Source organism: Peromyscus eremicus, chromosome X (assembly GCF_949786415.1).
Source record: "Peromyscus eremicus chromosome X, PerEre_H2_v1, whole genome shotgun sequence".
NCBI lineage: Eukaryota > Metazoa > Chordata > Mammalia > Rodentia > Cricetidae > Peromyscus > Peromyscus eremicus.
In genome coordinates this window covers 109,275,975-109,301,731 of record NC_081439.1, presented here as the reverse complement: position 1 = coordinate 109,301,731, position 25,757 = coordinate 109,275,975, and the positions used below count along the sequence as shown (strand labels likewise).

Genomic DNA, 25,757 nt, shown 5'->3' with positions numbered 1-25,757 from the left:
GACGTCACTCTTCCTCACTTGTCCTCCTAGATCTTCCCTCGTGGAGGTGGAGCTGTGGAGAAAGGCCTCAACTGCGGGTAATCCAAAAGGCATTTCTCCTTGGCTCTGGAATGCATTAGACAACTTTTTTCCTCCAGTGCAGCAGCAGCAGCAGCACCAGTGTTTCTGCAGGCCCAGGGCTCCCATTACAGCCAGTCTGCCCTTGTGGAGCACATCTGACTGGGCGGCAGCCTTAGCATAGCTGGGAGGGTGCTGCGGAGGCCGGTCAACAGTCAAGCACTTCCATGGACTTCCATTCTCCCTGAGTTAGTGGTCCCAGGTTACAGTTCTTCCTCATAGCCACTCTACTCTCTCAGCTCCAGCCTTTGCCACTTGCGGGCTGTGCTACACTGCACCAGCCTTACACTTGCTCCCTCTGTCCCTGTTGAATCCTTTCTCTTGAAGAGGGAGGGGACTACTAAAGCTATTTTAATACAGGCTTAAGTACGAAGGTTAAAAAAAAAAGAGGTGCTGAGCAGAAAGTAAGACATACCCAAGAACACAGGTAAAGGCTTCTCAGAGTCCCTCGGATCCTGTTTTCAAAAATGAAAATCTGATCCTCCATTCTTTTCCTGAATAGCCTTCAATGGCTCTTCCGTGCTTCCAGCAAAAAAATACCAATTTGGGTCTCAGTGGTTGAGAGTATACCCTCATATCTTCTAGAGGACTCAAATTCAATTGCCAGCACCCACATCGGGTGGTTCATAAGTGCAACTCCAGAGGATCTGACACCTCTGGCCTTCTTGGGTACCTACGCTCATGTGTGCATACCCACATGCAACTTCACACATAACACACATAATTAAAAATAAAATAATAGTCAGATAGGTGGCACATGCCTTTAATCTCAGCCTTTGGGAAGCAGAGGCAGGAAAATCTGTGTGAATCTGAGTCCAGCTTGGTCTACAAAGTTAGTTCCAGGTCATCCAGCAAGTTCTAATTCTTTAGCATGATATTAAGACAGACTGTCCAAAGATAACCCCAGTTCAACCTCTTCAACTCAATCTCCAACTCCCCCACGTACACTCACCACGTTGCACCCCTGTCCTACCAGGTAATTTTTAAAAATGTTATGTTTATAGATGTTTTGTCTGATATATGTCTGTGCTTTTACACACCTGGTGCCTGCAGGAGAGGGTTTTAGATCTCCTGTAACTGGAGTTACATACAGACAACTGTGAGCTACCATGTAGGTGCCAGGAGTTGAACACAGGTCCTAGAGGCCAGTGCTCTTAACCTCTTCTGAGCCATCTCTCCAGCTCCCCTCTTTTGAGAGATAGAGGACCTCGTTATATAACCTTAGCTCACCTGTGATTCGCTCTGTAGCCCAGGCTGGCCTCAAACTCATAGAGATCGGGCTGCCTCTACCTCCTGAGCACTGGAATTAAAGGCGTGCACTGGCATCATGTCGGGCTTGCGCTTTCTGTTGCAATGCCTTTGCCCATGCCGTCCCTATACCTGTCCTTCTTTAGCCCAGCTCAGATGCCATTTCAAACCTACAAAACCTCAAAGAAACTTCGTGTTCAGTCCATTTTCTTTCTATGGCCTCATGACACTTGGTTCTCAGCCCTAGTATGGTATTTCCAACAGGCTACAAAATCAACATAAACTGTGGTCTTCTCTGGTGCCTAGGAATAGAGATCAAGATGGACTGGACTTTTTATTTTTCACTCGACATTCTTTTTACAATAATAAGCCTGCTTAGAACATTTAGTCTTTTATTAAAGTTAATTGCATACTTATCTGTCTACTACACTTGGCTGAGTTTTTCAAAGGCTAGAATTGTCTGTGCTGTGGATCTCAAGGTTTGATCCAGTGCATAAAACATGGTTATGAAATCAATCACTCTATACAGTATTTAAAACACCTATCTAGCTGGGCATGGTGGCTCAAATCTTTAATTCTAGCACTTGGGAGACAGAGGCAGGTAGATTGAGGTCAGCCTGGGCTACCTAGTGAATTCTAGGCTAGCCAGGGCTTCATAGAGACCCTGTATCAAAAGCAAAGCAAAACAAAACAAAAAAAACCCCACCCTCACCTATTTAGACTCATACTCCTTTCCCCTAAAATTCAGCATTTCTTCCACATGATAGCAAAGTCTGTCTGTCACATTATAAAATTAGGGAATGGAGTGTTCTAGGCTAAGAAGAGAAAGTGACAATCAATACCATATACTTGAACAATCTTTTTCAAAGAATGAAGATAAAAGGGCAGGAGAGATGGTTCAATGGTTAAGAACACTATTTGCTCTTCTAGGGGACCTGGGTTCAATTCCCACCGCACATGTGACTCAGTTCACAACTGTCTATAACTCCAGTTCTAGGAAATCCAACGCCCTCTTCTGGCCTCTGCAGGCAAATCACCCATACCCCCTGGCTTATGGGGTGGCATGTGGCCCTTGGTTGTCCATGTTCGGTCTGTACCTAAAGCAAACTACTCTGGTCTTTTTACTGCCTGTGGCCTAAGATCCTGTTTCAGAGAAGGAGGTGCTGAATACTTTGAAGGAATTAATTAACTGTGCAACACTATATCCCAGAGGCCCAGCCCCTACCCTGGGATCAGCTGCTGCCCAGAAGAACAAGGAGACTAAGAACAAGGGCAACTGATCCTGCATTTTAAAAATGTATTTACTTTATATCATGAGGGCTTTCCTGCATGCATGCATGTGCACCACGTATGTGACTGGTGTCTGTGGAGGCCAGAGTGGGCACTGGATCCCTTGGAAGTGGAGTTATAGATGGTTGTGAGCTGTCATGTGGGCGCTGGGATTCAAATCTGGGCCCTAAGTGCTCCGAACGGCTAAGCCATCTCTCCAGTGTCCTGAGGCAGTATTCTTGTTCACCTACCTAGCACTTCCACATGCTGACGCACTGGAGAACGTATCAAAATCCATGGTCCTGAAGGCTGACAAACTCCGTGAGTCAGAATTCAGTCAATTCTGAATCAACAAAGACTCAGCTGGGCTCAGTCTAACACCAGGTGTCAGGTTATACTCTAGTCTCCAAAGGATGACTCTGTAGTAGGCACAGTCAACTGAACCAGCAGTGCTGATCACCTTGCTGGTTTTAAGGCTATGAGAGCCTGTGCTGTGGATTGCTTAAGGATCCTAGTGGATCCAGAGCTATGGCAACCATATGCCTTGGCTTTTCCAAGAATCCCAGTTGCAAATATTCTGTCTAGCTATCCCCAGAAACCACAAAAAATGTTCCAGAGATTCTAATAGTTCATCATTCCAAATATTTCCCAGATTATTGCCTACACATAGTAACAGTGCAAAAAATTCTTCAGATTTGGGGGCCTGGAAATGCGAGTTGATAGCCAAGGTGTAGCAACTCTAGAAAATCTGTGAATCCTGAGTTTGGATGTAAATTCCACTCCATCTGGTCTGGAGGAGCAGGGCATCTTTCCTCTGCTCCAGCACTCATTCCCCAGGCTGCATTTGCCTCCTTCATAGAGCTCCTCCTTCCCTGGGAGGTGGGCCAGGGGTTGCCAGGACACTGTGACACAGTCCCTGTAGACTTCACAGACACTTACCCACGGGACACTGACACTTGGAGGTTGTAACAAGGGAGAAGAGGCTTGTCTGAGAGTTCGAACATGAAGTCATCCTGTTCTGAATCGTCTCCGTGCTCGGCACTCCCAGGAGGATTATGGAGGAGGTCACAGGTAAACCCGTCCTTTTTCTCTGTAAAGTGAGTAGCCAGGGGATCAGCTATAAGCTTACAACTGAAGGGAGGAAAAAGCTCCAGCCAGATAAAGGGATACAAAGAGGCTGCTTAGGAGATGAATGAAAGGCCACAAGTCCTGGCTGGCTGGACTCTGGGCCCACATCCTTGAGAGGGTACATGAAAGTTCTGTTCTTGGAAGGAAGTGTGTTGTGGCCAGAAGTCCATTATCCTTCTCCACCCTCTGATTAGAAAAAGTAAAGTACTCTGAGAAGATGACAGCTCAGCTCTTCCAGATAGAAGACAGAAGATACTAGTCAAGGACTACAGTAAAGCAAAGCACCTATCCTCTGGCTATAACCTCCCGAAGCCATCTCCCTGCCTGATCCTCAAGAACTGGGACTCAGAAGGTTCCTTTCCTCAACCAATCATCTGGGTGTGGCACACAGCATTTCAGCCGAACCTGCTCTTAATCTTCAGGCCCTGGCTCATATTAGACAAATGCTAGATGATCACAGACAAAGGTGTGCTGATCTTCCTGATGCATGATGTTTGGGCCAGAGGGTTAAGGGCTCAGGACACCAGCGATCTCAAAAACAAGGGCTGAGCCCTGTGTGATGGCCCACACCTTTAATCTCTGCTCTCCTCCTTCATCCCTGTTCTTGGAAGGCAGAGGCAGAAGGATCTCTGAGTTCCAGGCCAGCCAGAGTTACATGGTAATACCCTATCTCAAAAACAGAGCAAAAGAAAACAAAACCGAACCCAGAGAAGAAAATAAAACAAAAACAAGGGCTGCCATCACAGGGGCATAGTGAGAGGGAATAAAAGTTGCCACATGAGGGCTCAACACTTTCTACAGTGTGAGCACGATCCAAAGAGGTTAACACCAGGATTTACACAGCACCCAGGGTGGGGAGTGGTAGAAGGCAGGGGAGGATGATTTTATGCAAATCCTTGTGGCATCTCAGGCTTCATATTAGTGACTGGAGTCTGAGGGGGAAGGGCTAAAAGGGTCTATAAGCTACTACCAGGGGAGGAAGAGCTGCCTCCACAGTGGGACTCCTACTCAAGAAGTACTGGTGACCCATACCCAGTCCCCCGTGATTCTACCCACTTAGAGCTTACCCAACACAGAACTGCTGTAAAAATCCCAGGATGCGCGAGGATCGCCCTCTGCCCTGCCCTGAAGATCCGAGAGGTGATCTGAGGAAGGAAGAGAAGGTGTGAGACAAGGAGGAAATCTGGAGGATTATCCCTGTGGGATTGGGGAAGGCCACAAGAGGGACCAGGGGTGACAGGAAAGAAGTCCACTTCCTTCCACTTCCTGCTCACAACAGATTGCAAGCAGGCAGGCAGAAGCCCCATGTAGCCCACCGATATATGGCCTAGTTTTTAAGGAAAAAAAAACCAAAAAACTAGCCTCCAGTATTTTAAAACAGGGAGATTTCACTTAAAAATTAGATTTCCAACTTTTTACTTAAGAAAATAGATAAAAATCCAAAGCTCTGGCAATATTGCCTCTGCATTCCTGTATGTCAACAGGTGGCTGGAAGAAGCTGTGACATGTACAGTCTCCAGTCCCCACTGGGCCTCTTCTCTTTTTTACACATCAGCCCGAAGGCATGCAGCTTGGGGACCTCAGCTTCAAAAGGCACAGGACATTCCTCTACAAGCAGAATCCTACACCTATCACAGTATTAATGTGCTCAATCGTGATCTATCTTCTTTAAAGTAAGGTAAGCAGCTATGGGTGGAGCTCAGTGGTAGAATGTATGCTTAGCATGTGAAAGATTCTAAGTTTAATTTACAGCTCAAAAAAAAAACCACACACATAAAAGTAAAGCTAGGCATGGCAGCACACACATATGTAATCCCTACTACTCAAAAGGCTGAGGCAAGAGAATCAAGCTTGAGGTTAGCCTGGGCCACCTACAAGAAACCCTGTCTCAACAAAACCAAAGCAAACCCCTTTTGCTTCTACCCAAAAGAGCTCAAGACAAGGTGCTAGAGAATGGCCCCGCAGGTAATAGTGCCTGCTGTACAAGCCTGGTGACATGAGTCTGCTCACTGGAAGGCATGGAAAAAACTGGCTGTGGTAGGAAGCATTTATAGTCCCAGAACTCCAATGACAAGGCCCAAAGTGGAGACAAGAGAATCAACCGAAAGCTCACAGATGAGCCAGGCTGGAGTATAGAGCAACAAAACCAGATTCTGCTTTCCGAGGTGTAAGCAGAGCACCAACACACCATAATTTGTCCACTGACTTCTACATACGTGATGTGGCCCACATAGGGTGACACAAATACTTACACATGAAAAAAAACTGAAGACAGGTGTACAAACATAATTTTTATGCTCATGAATGGACATGGCTCTATTCACGATGGTCAAAAGCTGGAAACAGCCCAAATGCCCAATGAATGGATAAATAAGAATATTACTAAACCATAAAAAGGAACATAGATGGTAACTAAAAGAAGCCAGACACAAAAGGCCACAAAAAAAGGACAGAGTACCAATGCCACATGGACGAATCTTGAGAACATGATGCTAAGTGTAAGAATTAGTTACAAAGACCACATATTATATAATTCCATCTCAAGAAAATGTCCAGACTAGGCAACGCTAGTAAGACAGAAAGCAGAAAAAAAATTTGCAAACAGACAAACAAACAAAAAACCATGGTAAACCTTCCCATTTTTAAGGTCAAGAAGTGGTGGCACATGCCTTTCTTTAATCCCAGCACTCAGGAGGCAGAGGCAGGGAGATCTCTGAGTTCAAGGCCAGCCTGCTCTACAGAGTAAGTTCCAAGGCAACCAGACCTGTTATACAGAGAAACTCTGTTTTGAAAAACAAAACAAAACAAAAAAAGGACAGAAGGCAGATTGAGTATGTCAGTGTTGGGGGAGGGCAGTACTTAGAATAGACCTGGGGTGTCCCTGTGATGATAAAAACGTTCTGAAACCAGATGTGGTGATAGTAGCACGATACTGTGAATTGACAACATCCCATCACTCGATTGTCTAAAGTGGTTCAAGTCAAAGATCTTCTATGTATGTACTACCACAACTAAAACTTAAAAACCGCAGGGTGGCAGTAGTACATGCCTTTAATCCCAGTACTTGGAGGCAGAGCCAGGCAGATCTCTGCGAGTTCGAGGCCAGCCTGATCTACAGAGCAAGATCCAGGACAGGAACCAAAACTACACAAAGAAACTCTGTCTCAGGAAAAAAACCCAAACTTAAAAACCTACCTTTTGTTTCCTTGCTCTCAAGATGGACCCCAGGTCACCCTTAGCCCCCTTGTTTCCTAGCTAGGCATCAGTTAGTGAACAGGTTCACCTCATATTCCCACGCAGATACAAAGCAGCCCTACTGGCTTTCCTGACAAAACTATGTGCTGTCTGAGAGTGCACAGTTCAGAAGTTGCCCGTGTGCCAAATAGTACAATTAGCAGGCTGTCTAAGCTGTGGGTGACTGCCACCAGCTCTCATGTAGCACCTAGGCAACAGGAAAGAAGAGAGTCCAAAGAACACAAGGAGGTAAGGGTGACCGCCTGCAAAGCCAATACAGGAGGAAGTTGGCAATTATCTCCCCAAGGAGTGCAGCTTGTTTCCTCCACTGAAAAGTACCACTACCATACACCGCCTCCGTTCTGGGCCAAGAACTATCTGTTCATGCAAGTTACCAAAGGCACTCCTTTCTTAGCCATCTTCTGGGACATGAAGAGCTGCTCCCATGGAAAGTAGCAGAGTGGGGGAACTAAGTTGTGTACATTGGACCTCTACACACGACATATCAAACCTGAGGCTCTGCTGACAGCCCCCACTCTTCTATACACTGTACTACCCAAGACAGGACTTCCTTCCAGAAGCATCTGCTGGGTCCATGTCTATCTAGAATGAGCCTAGTCCTGTGCTTTGTCTCATGGGAAATAAAGGAAAGGAGGCCCTTGTTTTTAAAAGGGGAGGAACCAGGTCTATTTTGTTCACTATTGTATCTCCTGTGCTGGAAGTCCAGGGCCTGGTACCTGGGAAACACTTAATAGACTAGGGAAGGAGGGAGAGGAGGAAGAAGGGAAAAGGAGAGAATTACTATAAAGTGAGACACCAAAATGCTTGCTTAAGCAGCATGCCAAAACATAAGCACTCTGCTGCCCCTGTTCCCCCTACCCCCAAGTCACACAAGGATTCCATGAGAACAGGCCAAGTTCACATTCCTGGGGCTCCTCACTAGGAACTGCCTTCAGAGCCCACGGCACATTCCTCTAATTCTCTCCACTGCCTGCAAAGCTTTGTCTTGGACAGGTGAGCTTGCCTTTTTGAGAGAGCCCCAAGTTAACCGGCATGAGCAAAGATGCTAAAGTTGGAACAGGCCTGTGAGTGGCAGACACATGGGAGGAGTCACTTGATGGTGTAGCTTTGATGCACACTCCTCAGATGTGACTACCATCAAAATGAGTGGTCTTCCTTTTTTTTTATTCTTCTTCCACCCCCACCAAACTTTCAAGATCTTATCCTTTGTGTGGGAAAGTGCCCTGGGCCTACCCATTTCTCTTCTAGGTACACATGCAACATAACTGACAAAGAGTAATGAAAACAAGTATTTGTGCATGTATGATCAAAGCTGCACCACTGACAAGCTACAAGATGGACACTGTGCAAATGGCTATGCGTGAATAAGCAGATAATATAAATGGCATATATACATACACAATGGCATGTTATTAGTCAGGAATAAAAAAAGAATGTAGGGTTTAAGAGATGGCTCAGGGGATAAGAGCACTGACTGCTCTTCCAGAGGACCCGGGTTCAATTCCCAGCACCTACATGGCAGCTTACAACTGTCTGTAATCCCAGTTCCAGGGGACCCAACACCAATGCACATAAAATAGATAAATTAAAAAAAAATTGGGCCAGATAGATGGTTCAATGGGTAAAAGGTACCTCAAGCCTAATGATCTGAGTTCAAACCCAGGGCCCCACATGGTTAAAGGACAGACTCAATTCCCACAACTTATCCTCTGACACCCCCACACACACACACACAAGAGGGGGAATGAATTTTAAAAAGGAATGTAGTACTGAAATATGCTCGCATCTGGATGGACCATGAAACCACAACACTACATGATTACATCAGACATAGAAGCCTCAGATTGTAGGGTTCCATGTATATGAAGTCTGGAATAGGTAAATCCAGAGAGACAAGAGTGCAGAGTGCTAAGTGTTAGGAGCAGAGAAGAAGAGGTGATGGAAAACAAATACTTAGCTGGTCCAAAGTTCTATTCAAGATGATGATAACGTTTCAGAACTAGACAGAAGGAGTGGCTGGAGAATGCTGTAAATGAACTAAAAGCCACTGAACTGATCACTTTGTGATCATTACTTTTATATGACATGAATCTTACCTCAATGCCTTTTGATTGAAAGCACCCTCACTCCCTCACTGTTAGGTACACAGTCCCTTGTTCCCATGTAAGGAGTGGCAGCCAGTAGTTTCTCTAGAGCCTAGCATCCCTTCACACCCCTCCCGGGCAGCTAAGTCACCAGCTGAGGACATGAAAAGAGAAAAACTAAGAAATGAGATGTCTTCGACATGGGGTCATACCATAGCGGTCTCTGGCAGGAAAAACAAAAATCTGTGCTTCAGTGACCTTGAATGGTCAAAGGCTAACCCTTTCATCAGTGAAAGGCAAAGAAGTCCCATACCTTTTCTAATGCCTCAACCCAAACTGCACAGTTCCCGCCAATCTGTGTTCTTCCCCACAGAGGAGGAAAAATGGGGTCTGTTTTCCTTCTCAGCCAGATTGGATGCTGCTCATTTTTCCCAAGGGTCAAAGGTAAACGAGTAACAGGCCTATAATTTGGCGCAAGGGGGAAGCCTTTCAAAGATCTCCTGGGGGTTTGGACAGCTCCATGCTCCAAGTCCTACAAGGAAGAAAGGGTTTACTATGTGGCCTTTAGCATCCAGAAGCTAACAGAAGCTCAGTAAATGGATGGGCGGAAGAAGAAATGAAGTAGTGCTTCATGAGCTCAGGAGAAATGGGCCTTGGCTGGAGTCAACCCAACTTAAGGAAGTCCACATTTATAACCCAAGTCAGTCCCCTCTCCTTTACTTAAAGGAACACTGTAAATAGTGATGTTCCTTTAGGGACTTAGAAGAGTTCAGTCCCAGGAAACCATTCAGAACTGGAGGAGCCTTGCATAGTGAGAAAAGCTATGCATGAAGTACAAGTCAGATGACCACAGAAAATGGAGCCCTTAGCATCCTACATGGGTTTGCTTCATTTTCTGCTTCTGCTAGCGGAGGATGAGACAATTCATCTCTGGAGCACCTGGCCAAGCAAGTGCTTGAAGATGAAAAGGAGAGCACTTTTAAATGTCGCAGCCAGACAGGTGAGTGGAAGTTGAAAACAAAAAACCAAAACAACCTCCATCTCAAAAGGCCCAAAGAAATAAACATGTCCAAATTCCATTCATATGCACTGAGGTATAAGGTCTAACATTGGACAAGTGCTTCCCTACTCTCCCACCTTATGAACATCACTCTCCCTTGTGGTTCCTGGGGAACCAGTGAGGCATTATCCAGGGATGAAAGAGAAGAGAGGGACTGCTCAGTTTGAGGCATCCAGAGTCCCCAGTGATTACTCATCATGAATGCACTCAATGTCACTGAATTAGTCACTTGAACTTTGTTATATTAGATGAATTCCATTGCCTTTTTAAAGACAGGGTCTTGTTGCTCACGTAAGTAGTATGTGCTGGCCTGGAACTCACTGTGTAACCCAGGACAGCTTCACGACCCCAGCAATCTTCCTACCTTAGCCTCCTGCCTCTGGCCAGTGCTCAACTTCAGGTGCGTGACACCACACACAGCTATCTCACCTTCATTTTAAAAAAAGTGCTATTTATCTCCTGTTCAGTCACTCCTCATCAAAAGAGCTTTGGGGCCTAAGTCCTCTCTGCCTGGGGGGCCTGCTGGCTCCTACAAATGCCTGCCTCCACTGGAGGATCATGTCAAGGTCTGAGTCTAGGTTGCTAGAACTTTCCCTAATAAAAGCTCTGCCCTTACACGGAGAAGTGTTGCTCCAGTCTATTAACACTCCCTTGGGGCATGACCTCCTTAGCCATGAATTGAGAAACATGTGACGAGACCTGAATGAAGATGCCCAGATAGGCAAGAGTACTGGAGTTTAGGAAAGTCTCCTCTGGATTCTACAACAAGAACGAGGACTTTAGTTAGGAAAGGGGGTGTCAAAAGGCTAGCTATATGTCAGTGAGATGTCGCAGTGGCTAGAAGTGCTTGCTGCACGAGCCTGGTGACCTAACTTTGAGCTCCTGAAAGTTGTCCACCCACCTCCACATGTACGTTGTGGCATTCATTCATGCATGCACACCCCCCCGCCCCCACGTTTTAAAAATCTTTTTAGCTGAGTGTGGTGGCACACACCTTTAATGCCAGCATTCAGGAGGCAAAGGCAGGTAGATGTTATTTAAGAGAAAGCTTCATACCTCTGAGTTTGAGGCTTGCCTGGTGTACATAGCAAGTTCTAAGCCAATCAGAGCTGCATAGTGAGACCCTGGCTCGAAAAGTCTTTTAAAAAGAATATCTAGGAGACTGGTATAAGTTTAGAGAAATATAGGGGAAGAAGTGCTTATTTCTCATTTTAGCCAATAAAAATAGTGTCAATCGGGTGTAGAGGTGCATGTCTTTAATCCTAGCACTCAGGAGGCAGAGGCAGGTGGATTTCTGCCAGTCTGGTCTACATAACAAGTTCCAAGACAGCCACGACTGCATAGACCCTGTCTCCAAAAAAAAGTGTCAACATTTAAACTCCTTTGGAGTTTTAGAGAAGAGGTCAGGAACGAAAAGAGAGTTCATTTACTCAACAAAGTAGCCAGAGGTATTAATTTACTTGACTTCTACTTTGCAGAGGGCATTTTCTAGCCAGAGAGTTCCCCTCCCATTAGACAAGTTATGAAATACAAAGCTTCATGAAATGTCTTCATTATACTGGCATACTCTAGATGTTAGTCTGTACATGTTCCTGGGAATCCAAAGTGCATCTAAGACAGAGTGAGCATGTGGGAGGATGCTACAGACGCTGTACCCTTGGGGTGGCTCTGCTAAAGTGAGTACCAGTCATCGTTGGTCCAAGTTAAGTGATTAATGAAAAGAAATCTCTAAGTGGCTGTGTCTCATGAAGAACAGATGCTCAAAGACCTAGAGCCAGGGGGAAAGAACTGGAAAAGGAAGCCTCCAGTCCCCCACCCAAGGTCAGTCAGGCTGGAAGCCCTGAGGCCTATACTTCAAGGGTTAGTTCAATGGGACCTGTCTGGAGGTTGGCTGAGTTCAAGTCAAAACCTCCCTAGGTAACCTGTCATCTATCCCCTTGCCTCCCTGCAGCCTCTACAATATAAAAGTAGTATTCCCCATCTCTTTCCCCCTCCGTGGGAACCTTTAGTACAGGTTCTCTTAGTTCCTCCATTAATAGCTACTTAGTGAACCTTTCTTAAGTAAGCATGACTTCCTACCTGGGAACTGAATACTGCTTCCTTTGCAGGGACAGTTGGTGACTAATGGGGCCAAAGCTTAGGTGAGAGGATGGAACAGACTGTTCTAGCACAGCTGAAGCCTGTGAGGAGGGTCATAGCTGCAGCACCCATCACTCAGGCAATCTCAAGGACTAAGCCATGTCGTCACAAAAAGGTTAAAGGTTCCTGCGATAAAGTCAGAAGGGACTGACGCTGAGCATACTCAAACTAGATTCCCCTCTTTCATTCCTCCATCCCTCCTGACCAACTCAGTCAGAGCAACCTGCCTACCTGCAGACACAGTGCTACCCATGAGAGAAAAGTATCAATGTGGTGGCTTCTGCCCCTGATTATGGGCCTGAACATAACACTTCCCTAGAAGATGGAGGGTGGGGAAGAGAGAGGAAATGGAGAGAAGGGGAATATTGGAATGCACAGGAAATATCAAAGTTACCATGGGAAAAGGGCCATGAGGAATAAAGCTTCAGAAAGGGTCTCAGAAGTACCACTTTAATCACAATCAAGGAGAGATTGCAGAAACAGCAAAATGGGGATTATCTGTTCTCTACCAATGACATTCCATTCATAGCACAGGTCAACGTATCTTGCTCCCAGCTAAGAGTATATAGCCAATCTCCCATCAGGAGGCCTGCTCCAGACACCTAGTGGTGAAATGAGTCCCTGTAGGAGGTTAGGGCCTAACAGAGGTAGTTATGTGGACACTCACAGAAAGGGGCTTTTAAAAGTAACTAGAGATTCCTAAGACTTTGAAGGAATATGTGAGGAGGGTGGACACCCCTCATGGGGGCTGTCTAGGACAGAGTTATTGAAGAGCCCCACCACTACCACCACTACCACCACCACCACAGGTTGAGGACTCCAAGGCCAACCCTGATGATTCTGGCTGTAATTCTGGTCCATCCTTACCACTGAGAAAGCGCTTCATGTTATCACTGCTGGCCAGCTTCATGGCTGTCTGACCCGAGTAGGTAGCCAGTGTGGGATCAGCTCCATAGGATAGCAAGAGCCAGATGGTCTCCAGGTTGTCATTGACCACAGCATCATGAACTGGCCTGTGGAGGTCATATAGAGTCAGTGACACAGTACTCAAGGGAGGAGATTTTAGGCTTCAGCCTACCAAATTAGGGGGAGGGGAGGGGACATGATACTGTGGTGACCTCAGGATATCCTCAATGCAACGTGGGTAAGATTCAGGGAAGAGAAGTCACCCCTGGCCTGCAATTCTTATCCTATCTAGCCATGTCTTTATCTTCTCTGTATCTCTTTTTCTTCTCTCCCATATCTATCTCTCCTTTATGTTCCCCTGCATCTTCAGACAGTATCTTAGAGCACGGTGTAGATCTACTACTACTTCAGCAGAGAACAAGGTGGAAGTTAAAACTAAAGCAGATGTGGGTGGTTGTTTAAGAAGGACCCAGACGGCCGGGCGGTGGTGGCGCACGCCTTTAATCCCAGCACTCGGGAGGCAGAGCCAGGCGGATCTCTGTGAGTTCGAGGCCAGCCTGGACTACCAAGTGAGTTCCAGGAAAGGCGCAAAGCTAAACAGAGAAACCTTGTCTCGAAAAACAAAAACAAAAAACAAAAAACAAAAAAAACAAAAAAAAAAGGACCCAGATGACTGCTCAAGGGCAGGGATGTGTAGAGAGGCTCCATACCAGGTAGTAGCCAAGCAGAGCCTACACATTTTGATCTGGGTCTTTCTACTTGGAATGCATCCTTTGGAACCTTTCTGAAGTAGGTCCTCTGAGGAGAGTGGATGTAACTTCTCCAAAACACAGCGAGTGTTTATATTATACTGTGTATGTGTATGCATTAATATGCCATTGCACTTACTTGTTTATTTATTGTGTGTGTGCGTATGCGTGAATATATGTAATATATGTGTGTGGAAGTCAGAAGACAACTTGCAGGAATCAGCTGTCTCCTTCCATCATGGGGAAGCCAAGACTGTCAGGCTTGGTGGCAAGTGCCCTTACATACCAGGCTAACCTCACAGACCCAGGTAGCTCATTTTTTTAAGTGCACAGAGACCAAATTACAAAAACCAAATCTGGAATGTCACTACAAGATTAGCTTCCTGCTTTGATCCCAAGGCATCAATTCCACATGAGACAAGTGGCCCACCAGGACAATATTCAGGAAGGTTGAATGGACTTGGCATGGGACAGGATGAAGCCTGGACAAGTTCAGCCTTCCCTTAGTCCAGTATGGACTGACCACCAAGGAACTCATCAGCTCCTGCTCTAAGCTGGCTCCCTTCAGCCCACAGAAATCCTTTCAAAGGCTTCCTGGAAAGGCCTTTTTGACACCAGCAGCTGGATATGCTGCAAGTATCCCAGCTGCAGTAAGACCTCCGCAGTGAAGGACTGAATTGCGTTTTGAGACTTGGCAGAGGAGCAGCTTTCTTGCCTTGTGCCGTCCTGCGAGCTGCAGTTCACATTAGCCCCATGTTGCAACAGGATGTTCAGGATATCAGTCCAGCCCCGGGAACAGGCCTCGTGCAGGGCTGTGTAGCCCGCATTGTCACGGTGATTCACGTCCTCACTGTGCTTCTGGAGGCAGTAGAGAACAACGTCCTGTGGGGATGGGGACAGCTCTGTGAGCAAAGAGAAGTCTAATTTTTGGAATCCTCCCTGTTAGACTTACCACTCCACAAGTGTCTGACAAGTCCCAGAGCCTGTTCTTTATATGTGATAACAAAAGACACATTTTAAAATCTTCTGTGAACAAAGTCAGTCCTCAGCCTCCATGGCCAGGGCCCCAGCTCTGAGCTGTTCCCTTGGCACGAGGAAGACATTTCTTATGGCCAAGAGTACTCATCTAGGTGGTGAACACTGGCCAAGAGTACTCATCTAGGTGGTGATCACTGGCCAAGAGTACTCATCTAGGTGGTGATCACTGGAGTAAGGTCCTCAGAGCGGCCTCGCTGCTGCCCAGAACTCACCTTTTGAGCTTTAAAAGACACAGATGGGGAGGTCTATTCTTTTTTTTTTTTTGAGACAGGGTTTCTCTGTGTAGCTTTGGAGCCTTTCCTGAAACTCACTCTGTAGCCCAGGCTGGCCTCGAACTCATAGACATCCGCCTGTCTCTGCCTCCCGTGTGCTGGGATTAAAGGCCCAGCGAGGTCTGTTCTTGACAGGGTCACTCCAGTCACTGCACCAAGCACAACTCCTGTTTTGTTTTCTTGTTTTGAGACAGAGTCTCACTGTATTCCAGGCTGGCCTTAAATTCCCTATGTAGCCAAGGATGACCTTGAATTTCAGCTCTTCCTGTCTCTGCCTCCTGAATACTTGGGTTCCAGGCATGGAGCACTCCACTCAGTGTATGCAGTGCTGAGAATTGAGTCCAGGGCTTTGTGCTTGCTAGGCAAAGCACCTGAACTACATCTCTAGCCCCACAATACACTTCTGTCCCTCAGCCTCAGATCATGCCTACCTTCCTGGGGCTGAAGCAACAAGGTGACAGGACCAGAGGCGGAACTCCAGTGACTTGAAGCACTCCTGCTAGCCTAGGACAAGGCTCTGAATAAACTGGGATGGGGGTTGGCAGTGCCCTTGGACGACTGGCTTCCAGACCATGGTACCTGCTATTGTTCTGCTGTCAACACTTTCAGGTGGAGAAAGCTACTGTGAGCCTGAGCTGTGCCTGTTGCCTCCTGCTGCCTTTACGTGGACCTCCTACACTCTCACTAACAGAGATGCCCACTCTTCTCCAGACCAGGTTCCAGCTCTGGTCTTGGCTTCTCCAATGTTCGCCTGTTTGTTGCTTCCGCAGAGACTGGTTATCAGTGCATATTCAGGTCTCCCTGATAGCCATGCAGACATCCACACTAAATATTCAAGAAAGGTAAACTGGCTGCTTGATGGGGCACCATGAAAGCTGCACAGCCGTCTGTACACTTATAGGTACAGAAAGCCTAATACAGAAGGCGAACTCTGGAATGTAGTTAAACCCACATCCACAAATAAATCCAGAAATCATCATGGAGAAAGGCGAAGACACATATTAAAGGGTATCTGTGTGTCAACAAAAAGTGGAAAGGGATGTAAATGTATACCAACATTCAGCCTCAGGTAAATTCATCAAGGTAAATGGGAGTCAAAAGACTTGTTTGAACTCAGACAAAAATACTGTCATAAAAGATACTGAACACAATTTATCTTGTTTTTTTTTGAGATAGTCAGAGGTAGCCCAGGCTAGCTTTGAATTCACGATGTAGCTGAGGCTAGCTTTCAACTGCTGATTTGCCTACCTCTACCTCCCAGGAGTTGGGGTTACCACCTGGGTAATCCACTATACACATCTTGCCATATCATTTAATATTGCTAACTCTGGGTTTTTCTTTGCAATAAGACATACCTGAATAGGCTTACATCAAAGTCCTTAATATGACTACTGCTTTGTTTGCCCTCCTTCCCACGTATAAGAAAGTGGGGTTAGCTCTGGCTTTGTTTAGTGAACATGCTCTTGCCCCTTCTACATGAAAGTCAAAATGAGGAGAAACCACAGGAGTTAAAGTGTGAACAGTAATTGCCCTATGTTCCTCTTGGTTGGAGGAGCCACTACATAGGTAAGGTAAAACAAATCCCCTTCCTAGCCTAGGGATGTAGCGGATGCTATTGTGTACTATTTCAATTGCATTTATCCTGAGCTGACTTTTCAATGAGCTTACCTTCCCACATACTGAGATAAGACAAGGGGCAGAGCAGTCTCAGAGGCCATATCGACAGCAGAGGGAGACCAGCCAGAATTAGGCCCCAAAGGAGCCAACGGCATAGCTGCTCCCTGAGGTCCAGGCCAATGTCATCCTGTCACTGCCTGCCTGCTCAGGGAGAGCTTACTCACCTTATAGCCCAGGCGAGCTGCTCGCTGCAGGAGGGTCTCACCAGCATTTTTGTTCACGATGAGTCTCCGTGCCTCTGGGGGGATCTGTCGGGCAGTGGGTGACTCTGAGGCCTCTTCTGGGCCAGCACTTCGGTACTTGGAGGGTGTACATGGTTCTGTGGGCTTCACTGGAGTAGGAGATTTAGAAGATCGTGTCTTCTGCTGGCTCCAACGACCTTTGCTCTGGAAAGAAATGAACTCCTAGGTCAGGCTAGGCAACATATCCAATTCATCATGGCCATGCCATCTGGCTGCCAAAGCCACCTTACTACATCTGCACTCATGCTGTGCTTTACTGACAGTACACCAAGTGGCCCAGTCTAGTGTCAGCTTGGAGACTGAAGGCTAGGCTAGTCACTAGCCATGTGAGGTTCTTTGCCAAATGAGCAAAGCTTCTACATTTCCTTGGGTGGATGTTCAGAGTATAAGATCCTCAGCCCCATAAGCCATGGCATGGCAGGAGGACTGAAAATTGGGTAGAGACAGCTCAGCTTCTCTAAAGCACTTGGCATGCCTCCTCTACTTGTCACTGAGGTTTTGGATAAGCCGTGTCTGTAAGTAATAAGAACAAAGAAACACAAGAGACAGCAGTCTGACTCGTCATACTGTTCAATACCTTCACTCTTATTGTATAACCCTGCCCCCATATCCAACCTCACAGGCTTTCCCCGTCTTTCATCATACCATGGCCTAAGAGTATATTCAGGCCCATCTACAACAGTGGACTGTGAGGCTCTGGAACCAGACAGGGCTGGGTTTGAAGTTTGCTTCTGCCATCCACTAGTTACAACGCCTGACCCAGAGCCTAACTCCTCTGAGCATTCCTTTCTTCTCCCTTGGAGGGCCTCTGAGATAACCAACTACTTACTACAAAGGCTATGGACTACCAATGTTCTAAGAGTTCTGTCCTCAGAGGTGACCCATGGGTGCTTCCCTCTGCCCCGTTTTGAACTGAAGGTACATAGAAGGTTCCCATGTTTGTTTTCCTGTACCTTCCTTGGTCTGTGGGGGCACAGGTCACTTGTATATCAAACTCAGGTTCTAGAGGAGGAATAACTGTGTTGAAGTAACTGCACTGAAAGAACCACTGTATTCAAAGATGGGAGCAGCCTGACTGCACGTGGCTGAGAGTCTAAGATACGAAACTGAATGATACTCAAGGGCCGTTAGCAGGGTTTAAGTATACCCTGCAGACAAGAGAGACATGAATCTACTCGAAGCCAGAAAAAAGACTAAGGGTGAGTCCACCACGATGGACTCTGAGGACCCTGACAGTCAAGCTCTTATGTACCTCCCTTCCCACATGAGTAAGGCTCACCTAGGTAATCAACAGGAAGCTGCAAAAGTGTGTGTGGGGGGGTGACTTCCAAGGCCAGGTCCCCAAAGACACTGTGGCTCCTGTATGATTCTCTCTCAAATCATGTTCTGTGGTGAAAGCCAGCAGCTTTTTGGGGAGATCCATGAGGAAAGGAAAAGAGGCCTCCTGCCAATAGCCAGCATCATCACACCAGCCACGTGCATGAACTATACTGGAAGCACATCTTCCCAGTCTTCAAATAGATGTAGCCCTAACACCTTGACTGCAACCTCATGCAAAACCCCACATTAGGCTCAGCTAAGCTGGCCCGAATTCCTGAGCTCCAGAAACTATGAGATAATACATGCTTACTGTTGTGTAAAGCCACTAGGTTTTAGAGTGATCTTTTATGCCACAATGGGGCTAACACGTATATTTACTCAAAGCCCATAGAGCATCCAATTTTCATTTAACCTATGTCTTCTACACTATTCTACAACACTGTAGCCCCACTGCCCTCTTTCTGCATATGCAGAGCCTACTTAGAATCATCTAGTCTGACACCTCACTTCCTTATTTTCTTGCTGTTTTCTAGGGGATGTCTGCATCCCCTAGTATGGTTGTTTTTCTTTTCTTTTCTTTTTAAATGTCCTTTAGGACTGTGTCTCACTACATTGCTTAAGCTGACGTCCAACTCAGGGATCAAGCAATCTTTCTTTACCCCCTACACCTAGCTTTCCGACTAGTTCTTTAGCTCCTTAGGGACACAGTTCATACTGTCACCTTCTCTTTTGTTGCTTCCAGCACTGAAGTCAGAGCTGGGTACATTATCCATCACAATTATGTGTTGACTTGATTCAAGTTATCCATGTAAAATGCCCCGGGGAGTCAGAAAAGTTACCAAGAAAGTTACATAAAGTCAAGAAAGGAACACTAGCAGATAAACTATGCAGGTCCAGGGAATCAGTGCCCTCTGGTAAATCTGGAGATCACAAGCGGTCATGATCAGTTTCTATAGCACAAGGGTGGAAGTACAAGCCCTAGCAAGAAAGCACCAACCATGAGGATATGGTACTGTTTTATCACCAGGAAGATGGAGACTACAATGACAGGGCTGGAAGACACAGGGTAATGTACCCAGGTTTTTGCTAAGCTAAGCCAGGCTCCAAAGGGCACATTTCTTTCTGGAGGCCAGGCTGCTAGAGCAGCCAAGAAGGTTGCCTGGGAGGGGGAGGAGAGAGAACAAGTCGGGGACCCCTCCCCCTCTCCTCGTCCCCCTGGCTCCGAGCCCCTGTGGGAAGAAGCCCTTGGCTAGTGCCCCGCTTTAGTGTTGCAGGGGCGTCCCCCAGCCCTCCCCTGCGTTGCCTCCCACTACAAAGCCCCGTGCCATGGGGGCAACTGGAGCAGGTGGTGATGACTGGGAGAGAAAGAAAGGCGAAAGGGAGGAAGGGAGGCCCTGGGGAGAGACAAAACCGTCTCCAGGAGAACGTTTTAGCAGACACATCGCCAGGCAGAACAACCAGACTGAAGCATAAGACTGTGCTGCTGAGGGTCCAGCAGCGGGCTACCTTTATGTGGGATGGGGCCATCTGAGTGTCCAGGAAAGATGGTGAGGAAGGGGCAGGACCCTGGGACCTCTACCTCTCTCAGAACTACTTCAAGGTGGCAGTGCTTTCTGCCTACTCACCCACATCCCAGGGATATTCCAGAAATAGGCAGAAAGCACCTAGTCAGAGACTGTAAGGCATACTGACAACCAGGGCTCCTCCCGAGGCAGACAGATTTCTTTCATGTCCTCATTCTGGCAAGCAGGACCACTGCGTCGCTTCACACAAGTCCTTTAAATGACTGGAATACAAGCGCCTACCTCCAAGAAGCACTCAGGAGAGAACAGGAGGGCTGGGGCTATGGCTCAGTGGGTAAAAGCAATTGCCATACAAGCATGAGACCTGAGTTTGAATCCCCAGAACCCATACAAAAGCTGGAGTTGTGGCACAAGTGCCTATAAACCCAGCACTCTGTGGGAAGATGGGAGGTGGATACAGAAGAATCCCCCGAAAATTTCACGCCAGCTCGCCCAGTGTATGTAGCAGGAAAACAACAAAGAGACTGTCTCAAACAAGGTGGAAGGTAAAGATCTACAGTCAAGGTTGTCCTCTGACCCCACACTTGTGCTATGGCATGAATCTGCATTTATACACATGAATGTGTATACACACAACACAAACACATACATTAAATAAGAAGAGTGGCAGCAGGAACTAAGAGGCACTTAGTTCAAAGCAGGTTTCTGTACTCCTCAGTGAGCCCTTATCTTTCTCATAATCTAAGGGCTGCAGGGAACGGCTATCCTGCCACGCCAGGCCACAGTCTGTCATGCTGTACCTCCGCTTCTCTCCTTCCTGTCTCTGCCTGAACTGCAAGGATGCACACCAACCCTCAGAGAACACTTTACGGTTATCAAAGCCTGTCACAGACACTGCCTCCTTTGTTCCCCGCAAGCACCCTTGTGAGACAGAAAGGGCAAGGAGCATCAGCTCCATTTTAAAAGATGAGCAAAATAGACCTGAGTGCCTTGTCTAAGCTGCAACAAGGATTCATGAGGGAGGACGGAGGAAGGGGTGGGGGAAGACAAGCATCCATCCTTTCTTTGCTAGTACCATTTGGGAATTCCTACTTGAAAGCTAGACAGAAGGGTAAGAATCATAACTAACCAAACCAGCCCAACGTGGCCTTTTGATTTTGGGTTGTCAATGACAGATACCTATCATAGGTACACACTGGACCTTCACTTCCTTCAAATGTAAAACTCACCCAGCATGAGGACTGTCTTATTTTTTTCTTTAGTGGTACCTGGAAGAATCTGACACCAACACCAACTGTTATGAACATCAGAACCAAATGAACTGGTGATTTTGAAAAAGAGTCAAAGAATGCTTGCCTGACTAACTGGTGAGTACCCAACCTAGGCTTCCTCCAGAGGCAAAGGAACAGGGGACAGATTGGAAAAAGCAGCTAACCTAGACCCTCAAGAAACCTTGATCTAGAGAACCAAATCCTGGCTTCTACAAGTTGGCTTCTACCTTGATTGTCTCAGGGAGCTCCGTGACTGGTGTCTAGTGAGTTAAGCTCAGACAAAAGCTTCTTGATTAGATGTTAACAACCTACTCAGGCTAGCACACCGCCACATCCTTTAACTGTATCTTAACTCAAAGGAGATACAAAGATTGTTGGGGAAAAGAAATCAGGGGTCAAGCCATAGAGTTAACTGTAACTTTAGTTTCCACTCTTTAAATCTGTCCCACCCTTCTGGAGCTAGTTTTAAATACTTGCATACACCTCGGCTGACCTCCCCTATCTACTTGTTTCCTTCATCCTCCCTGAGGAAATACTGCCAGAGGGACCTGGTAGGAAGTCTGCCTCTCTAGCCCATACCCGCCACGCTCATCCCTTTGGTGGCCACACACCCTTGCCTCTTCTGAGACGTTTGCCATGTGCTTCGTCTTGCACTTTCGTTTTCCTGATGGCTTTTCTGAATTTTCAAGGCAGGCTGGCTCCTCCAGGTTATTTGGGAGGAAACCGTTTGGTGAGTCCGAGATCCCCTGGGCTTTGCTGGACAGGAGAAGGTTCCTGTTCCTGAGGCAGTGCTCTGAATTTTGGGAGGAAGTCTTCTGCTTACGGGCCTTTGAATCTGAACAAGAAACGGGAAAGAATGACTGTAAGAGAAATGGAACACCATCCTTTATTGCTTCGCCATACAAATCCCTCTTCTATCTACAGGAGGCAGTTTTCAGCCCTGCCAGCAGAGGGCAGCCCATCTGGCTGGCCCCCAAAATGTGGGTCATTTAAAAAGGATCTCCCCATTGCCCAGAGCCAACCAGAATCTCTTTTCAGCCTTTTCTCCATCCTCTTTCTTTCTCGAAAATGAAAACAATTTAGCGGTTTTGCTAAAGTATCGAGTACAGTGGGATGTAAGATCAAAGTAGAAGGCTGACTTTATGATCTCAGTTCTCCCCACCCAACTGTCCTGTTTGTTACTGTCTGAAGACACCAAGACCAATGCAACAGAAATTCCCCAATCCAGAAGGTATTATGAGCCTACTTGACTTATGTGTAATGGCAGAAAGCCACTGCCTTCCTTGATTGGAAATCAAGTCATTGGTATCACTGGTACATGGCACCATGTGTCTAGAATTGTAATTTCAAAAAGCTCTGCTACAAACTCCACTAGCATGAGCCTCACACCATATGGTCTGCCCTAAACCTCTTGTATAGGTGACATAAACCATTCAGTTGTATTCACTTGTATTAACAATAGAGTTGTATGGCTTGTATGTGTGGGTGTATATGTATGCAGTTGTGTGAGTGCGGGCACATGTGTGCTACAGTGAGCATATGAAAGTCAGAGGCCAACATCAGGTATCAGTTCTCTCCTTCCACCTTGTATTGAGGCAGGGTCTCTCTTGTTTGTTGCTGCACTATGTAACAAGTCAGCCTTGAACTCAACATGCACCAACGGCTCTGACTTTCTGTTTCTCTTGCCTCCACCTCCCAAGTGCTGGGATTACAGGCATATTCCACCCCAGCCAGTTTATGTAGTACTGGGAATCAAACCCAAGCCTTTGTGCATTGTAGGCAAGCATCCTAACCAACTAAAAACTACTACATTCTTATCCCTGGCTTACCATTAACTATGCAATGGAATAGAAGCAATCCATAATCTCTTTGAACCTCAGTTTCCCTATCTATAAATGGGGAGAATATAATTCAAGTCCCAGAAACGGTAGCAGGATTAATTGGGGTGATCCAAGCAAAATTTTCTTCTATAAAGTGTTATAAAGATTAAGGCATTACTATTGTATGACTTCAGTGCAAGACTGAACACTGAGCCTATCACACAACAGATCAATAAGGCTATGAACTAACTGTAACCTCAGGTTCCTACCACCTGTGAAATGAAGGGATTGAAATCACAGAGTTCTCAACTCACCCCCACCCCAAACTTGACATGGACTCTCATATGTGAAATTGCCAAGGGCAGATGCAGATGTAGGAGTCCTCATTCAAGACTGGAAAATTGGGTGGGTGTGGTGTTGCACACCTTTGATTCCAGTGCTCAGGAGGAAGAGGCAAATGGAGGTCTGTGAGTTCGAGGCCAGCCTGGTCTATGTATTGAGTTCCAGGACAGCCAGGGCTGTGTAGAGAGACCCTGTCTCAAAGACAACAATAACAACAACAATAACAGAAAGGAATGAATTGGCTATAGCTTATGCATGTAACAAAGAAGCCCTAGCTTTATTCCACTTAGTGTATTAGTGGTCCTCACAATGTGTCCAAGAAATGTCGTGCTACATGGTCTCTAATGACCCCTCCAGCAGGAACACTAACTCAGTTTTTTTTTTCTTGATTTTTTTAAATTAAAAACTTTTTTCAGACAATATATTTTGAACATGTTTTCCCCCTCTCGCAACTCTTCCCAGATCCTCCCCACCCCCTACCTACTCAACTTCATCATGTTCTTTCTCTCTCTCTCAAAAAATAAAAAAAAAATCAAAACCAATGAAAAAACCAGCAAGACAAAAAATACCAAACCAAAACAAAGCCCACAAAGAAACCATGGAATCCATTTTGTGTTGCCCAACTAAGAAAGAAGCACAGGGCCTGCCCTGGAGTGTGGATGATATACCCAGTGTCTCTCCAATGAAGAAAATGGATTTTCACTTTCCCAGCAGCTATCTTTTGTTTTTGTTTGATTTCGCTTTTTTTGAGACAGGGTTTCTCTGTGTAGCCCTGCCTGTCCTGGGTCTCGCTCTATAGACCAGGCTGGCCTCGAACTCACAGAGATCTGCCTGCCCCTGCCTCCGGAGTGCTGGGATTAAAGGTGTGCGCCACCACCACCAGGCCTCTTGGTTTTAAGACAGGGTCTCAGTATATAGTCCTGGATGGCCTGAAATTCACTATGTAGACCAGATTAGTCTAGAACTCATGAAGATTCGCCTACCTCTGCTTCTTGGGTGCTGCAAATAAAGATATACACCATCATGCCCAGCCTTAACCCAGGGCTTCTGACCCAACAAGTATGGGTTAAAGCAAGAGGAAGGAACAGAACTTTGCCTTGTGAAAACTGCAGGAAGCATGGGGAAACCACATTACAGAATTCAATAAAGAGGAAAATAAATAGCCATCTATTTCATGTACCAATGGTAGGGCAAGCTCTGGAGTATATTCAATTGCAGAACCAGAGCTTTATGCTAGCCTACAAAGGCACAGAGTGAAGGTGACAGGCAGGTGCATGGAAATGGGTCTTTCTACCTCTTTCACAGAATAAAAAGGCAGACAGCCAAGCACAGGATGAAAGGAGAGGTTATAAGAGTTAGATAGAAGTAGGGTGATCTGCCTAGTTTGTCCATTTCCAACTTCTCTGACACTTACCTGAAAGCCAGATAGTAAGTAGCTAAGGGAGACTAGAGCTTTCTGAGGAGAGAAATATTTGTTATGAAACTCCCACATGGGTTGGAGAGATGGTTCAGTGGTTAAGAGCACTAGATGCTCTTCCAGAGGACACAGGTTTGATTCCTAGCATCCACATGAGTTCACAATTATCTATAATTCCAGTTACAGAGGATCCAGTGCCCTAGTCTGGCCTCCTCAGGTAGTACACGAATGTGGTACACAGACATGCATACAAGGAAAGCACTCATAAACAAACAAAAGTCTCCAAAAAATTAATAAAAATATATTTAAAAAAGAAATTTCTGCATGAAGAGATATGCCAACACCAGTGGCCTCAATGCAAAGCTCTCTGGCATACCCTAGAAAGAGAATGATCTACTTTTCAACAGTCTGGGCTGCCTCCAAACAAGTTACCTTCATCACTGGTGTTCTCAATGCTTACTGTAGATGTCCTAGCAAAGGCTAGCTAAGTCCTTATGACAATGCTGTGGCAACTTCTCTATGTGTGTACTGTGTAGCAAATGGGACCAGGAAACTCTAAAGAGGTCCTTCTGATTGAAAGACCTGATAACTCAAGCTGGGAGTGGTAGCACATGCTGTTAATCCCAGCACTTGGGAGGCAGAAGCAAGCAGATCTCTGTGAGTTTGAGGCTAGCCTGGTCTACATAGTGATTTTCGGGACAGCCAGGGCTACATAATAGAAATCCCCACACACACAAAAAAAAAAGAAGAAAAAATAAAAAGAAAGAGCTGGTAGTTCTATGAGAAGCTTCCAAGCTAGGAAAGCAGCCTTCATTAGAGAGGACTGGGTAATACAAAAGCTTCTCATCATCCTAACAAGAGGCAGAGGCCAATGGTTTGA

At 46.3% G+C, this 25,757-nt stretch overlaps 1 protein-coding gene across 1 annotated transcript in view; it reads right to left on the bottom strand.

Moving 5' to 3' along the window:
* The window catches only part of Bcorl1 (BCL6 corepressor like 1), a 72,272-nt gene that overhangs the window by 5,311 nt on the left and 41,204 nt on the right, over nt 1-25,757 (bottom strand). The window contains exons 10-15 of the mRNA XM_059250403.1: nt 21,910-22,133; nt 17,107-17,328; nt 14,671-14,837; nt 13,168-13,313; nt 4,830-4,907; nt 3,574-3,724 (exon numbers count right to left, since the gene is read on the bottom strand). Of these exons, the coding sequence (XP_059106386.1) occupies nt 3,574-3,724; nt 4,830-4,907; nt 13,168-13,313; nt 14,671-14,837; nt 17,107-17,328; nt 21,910-22,133 (988 nt within the window). The remainder of the gene's footprint in view (nt 1-3,573; nt 3,725-4,829; nt 4,908-13,167; nt 13,314-14,670; nt 14,838-17,106; nt 17,329-21,909; nt 22,134-25,757) is intronic.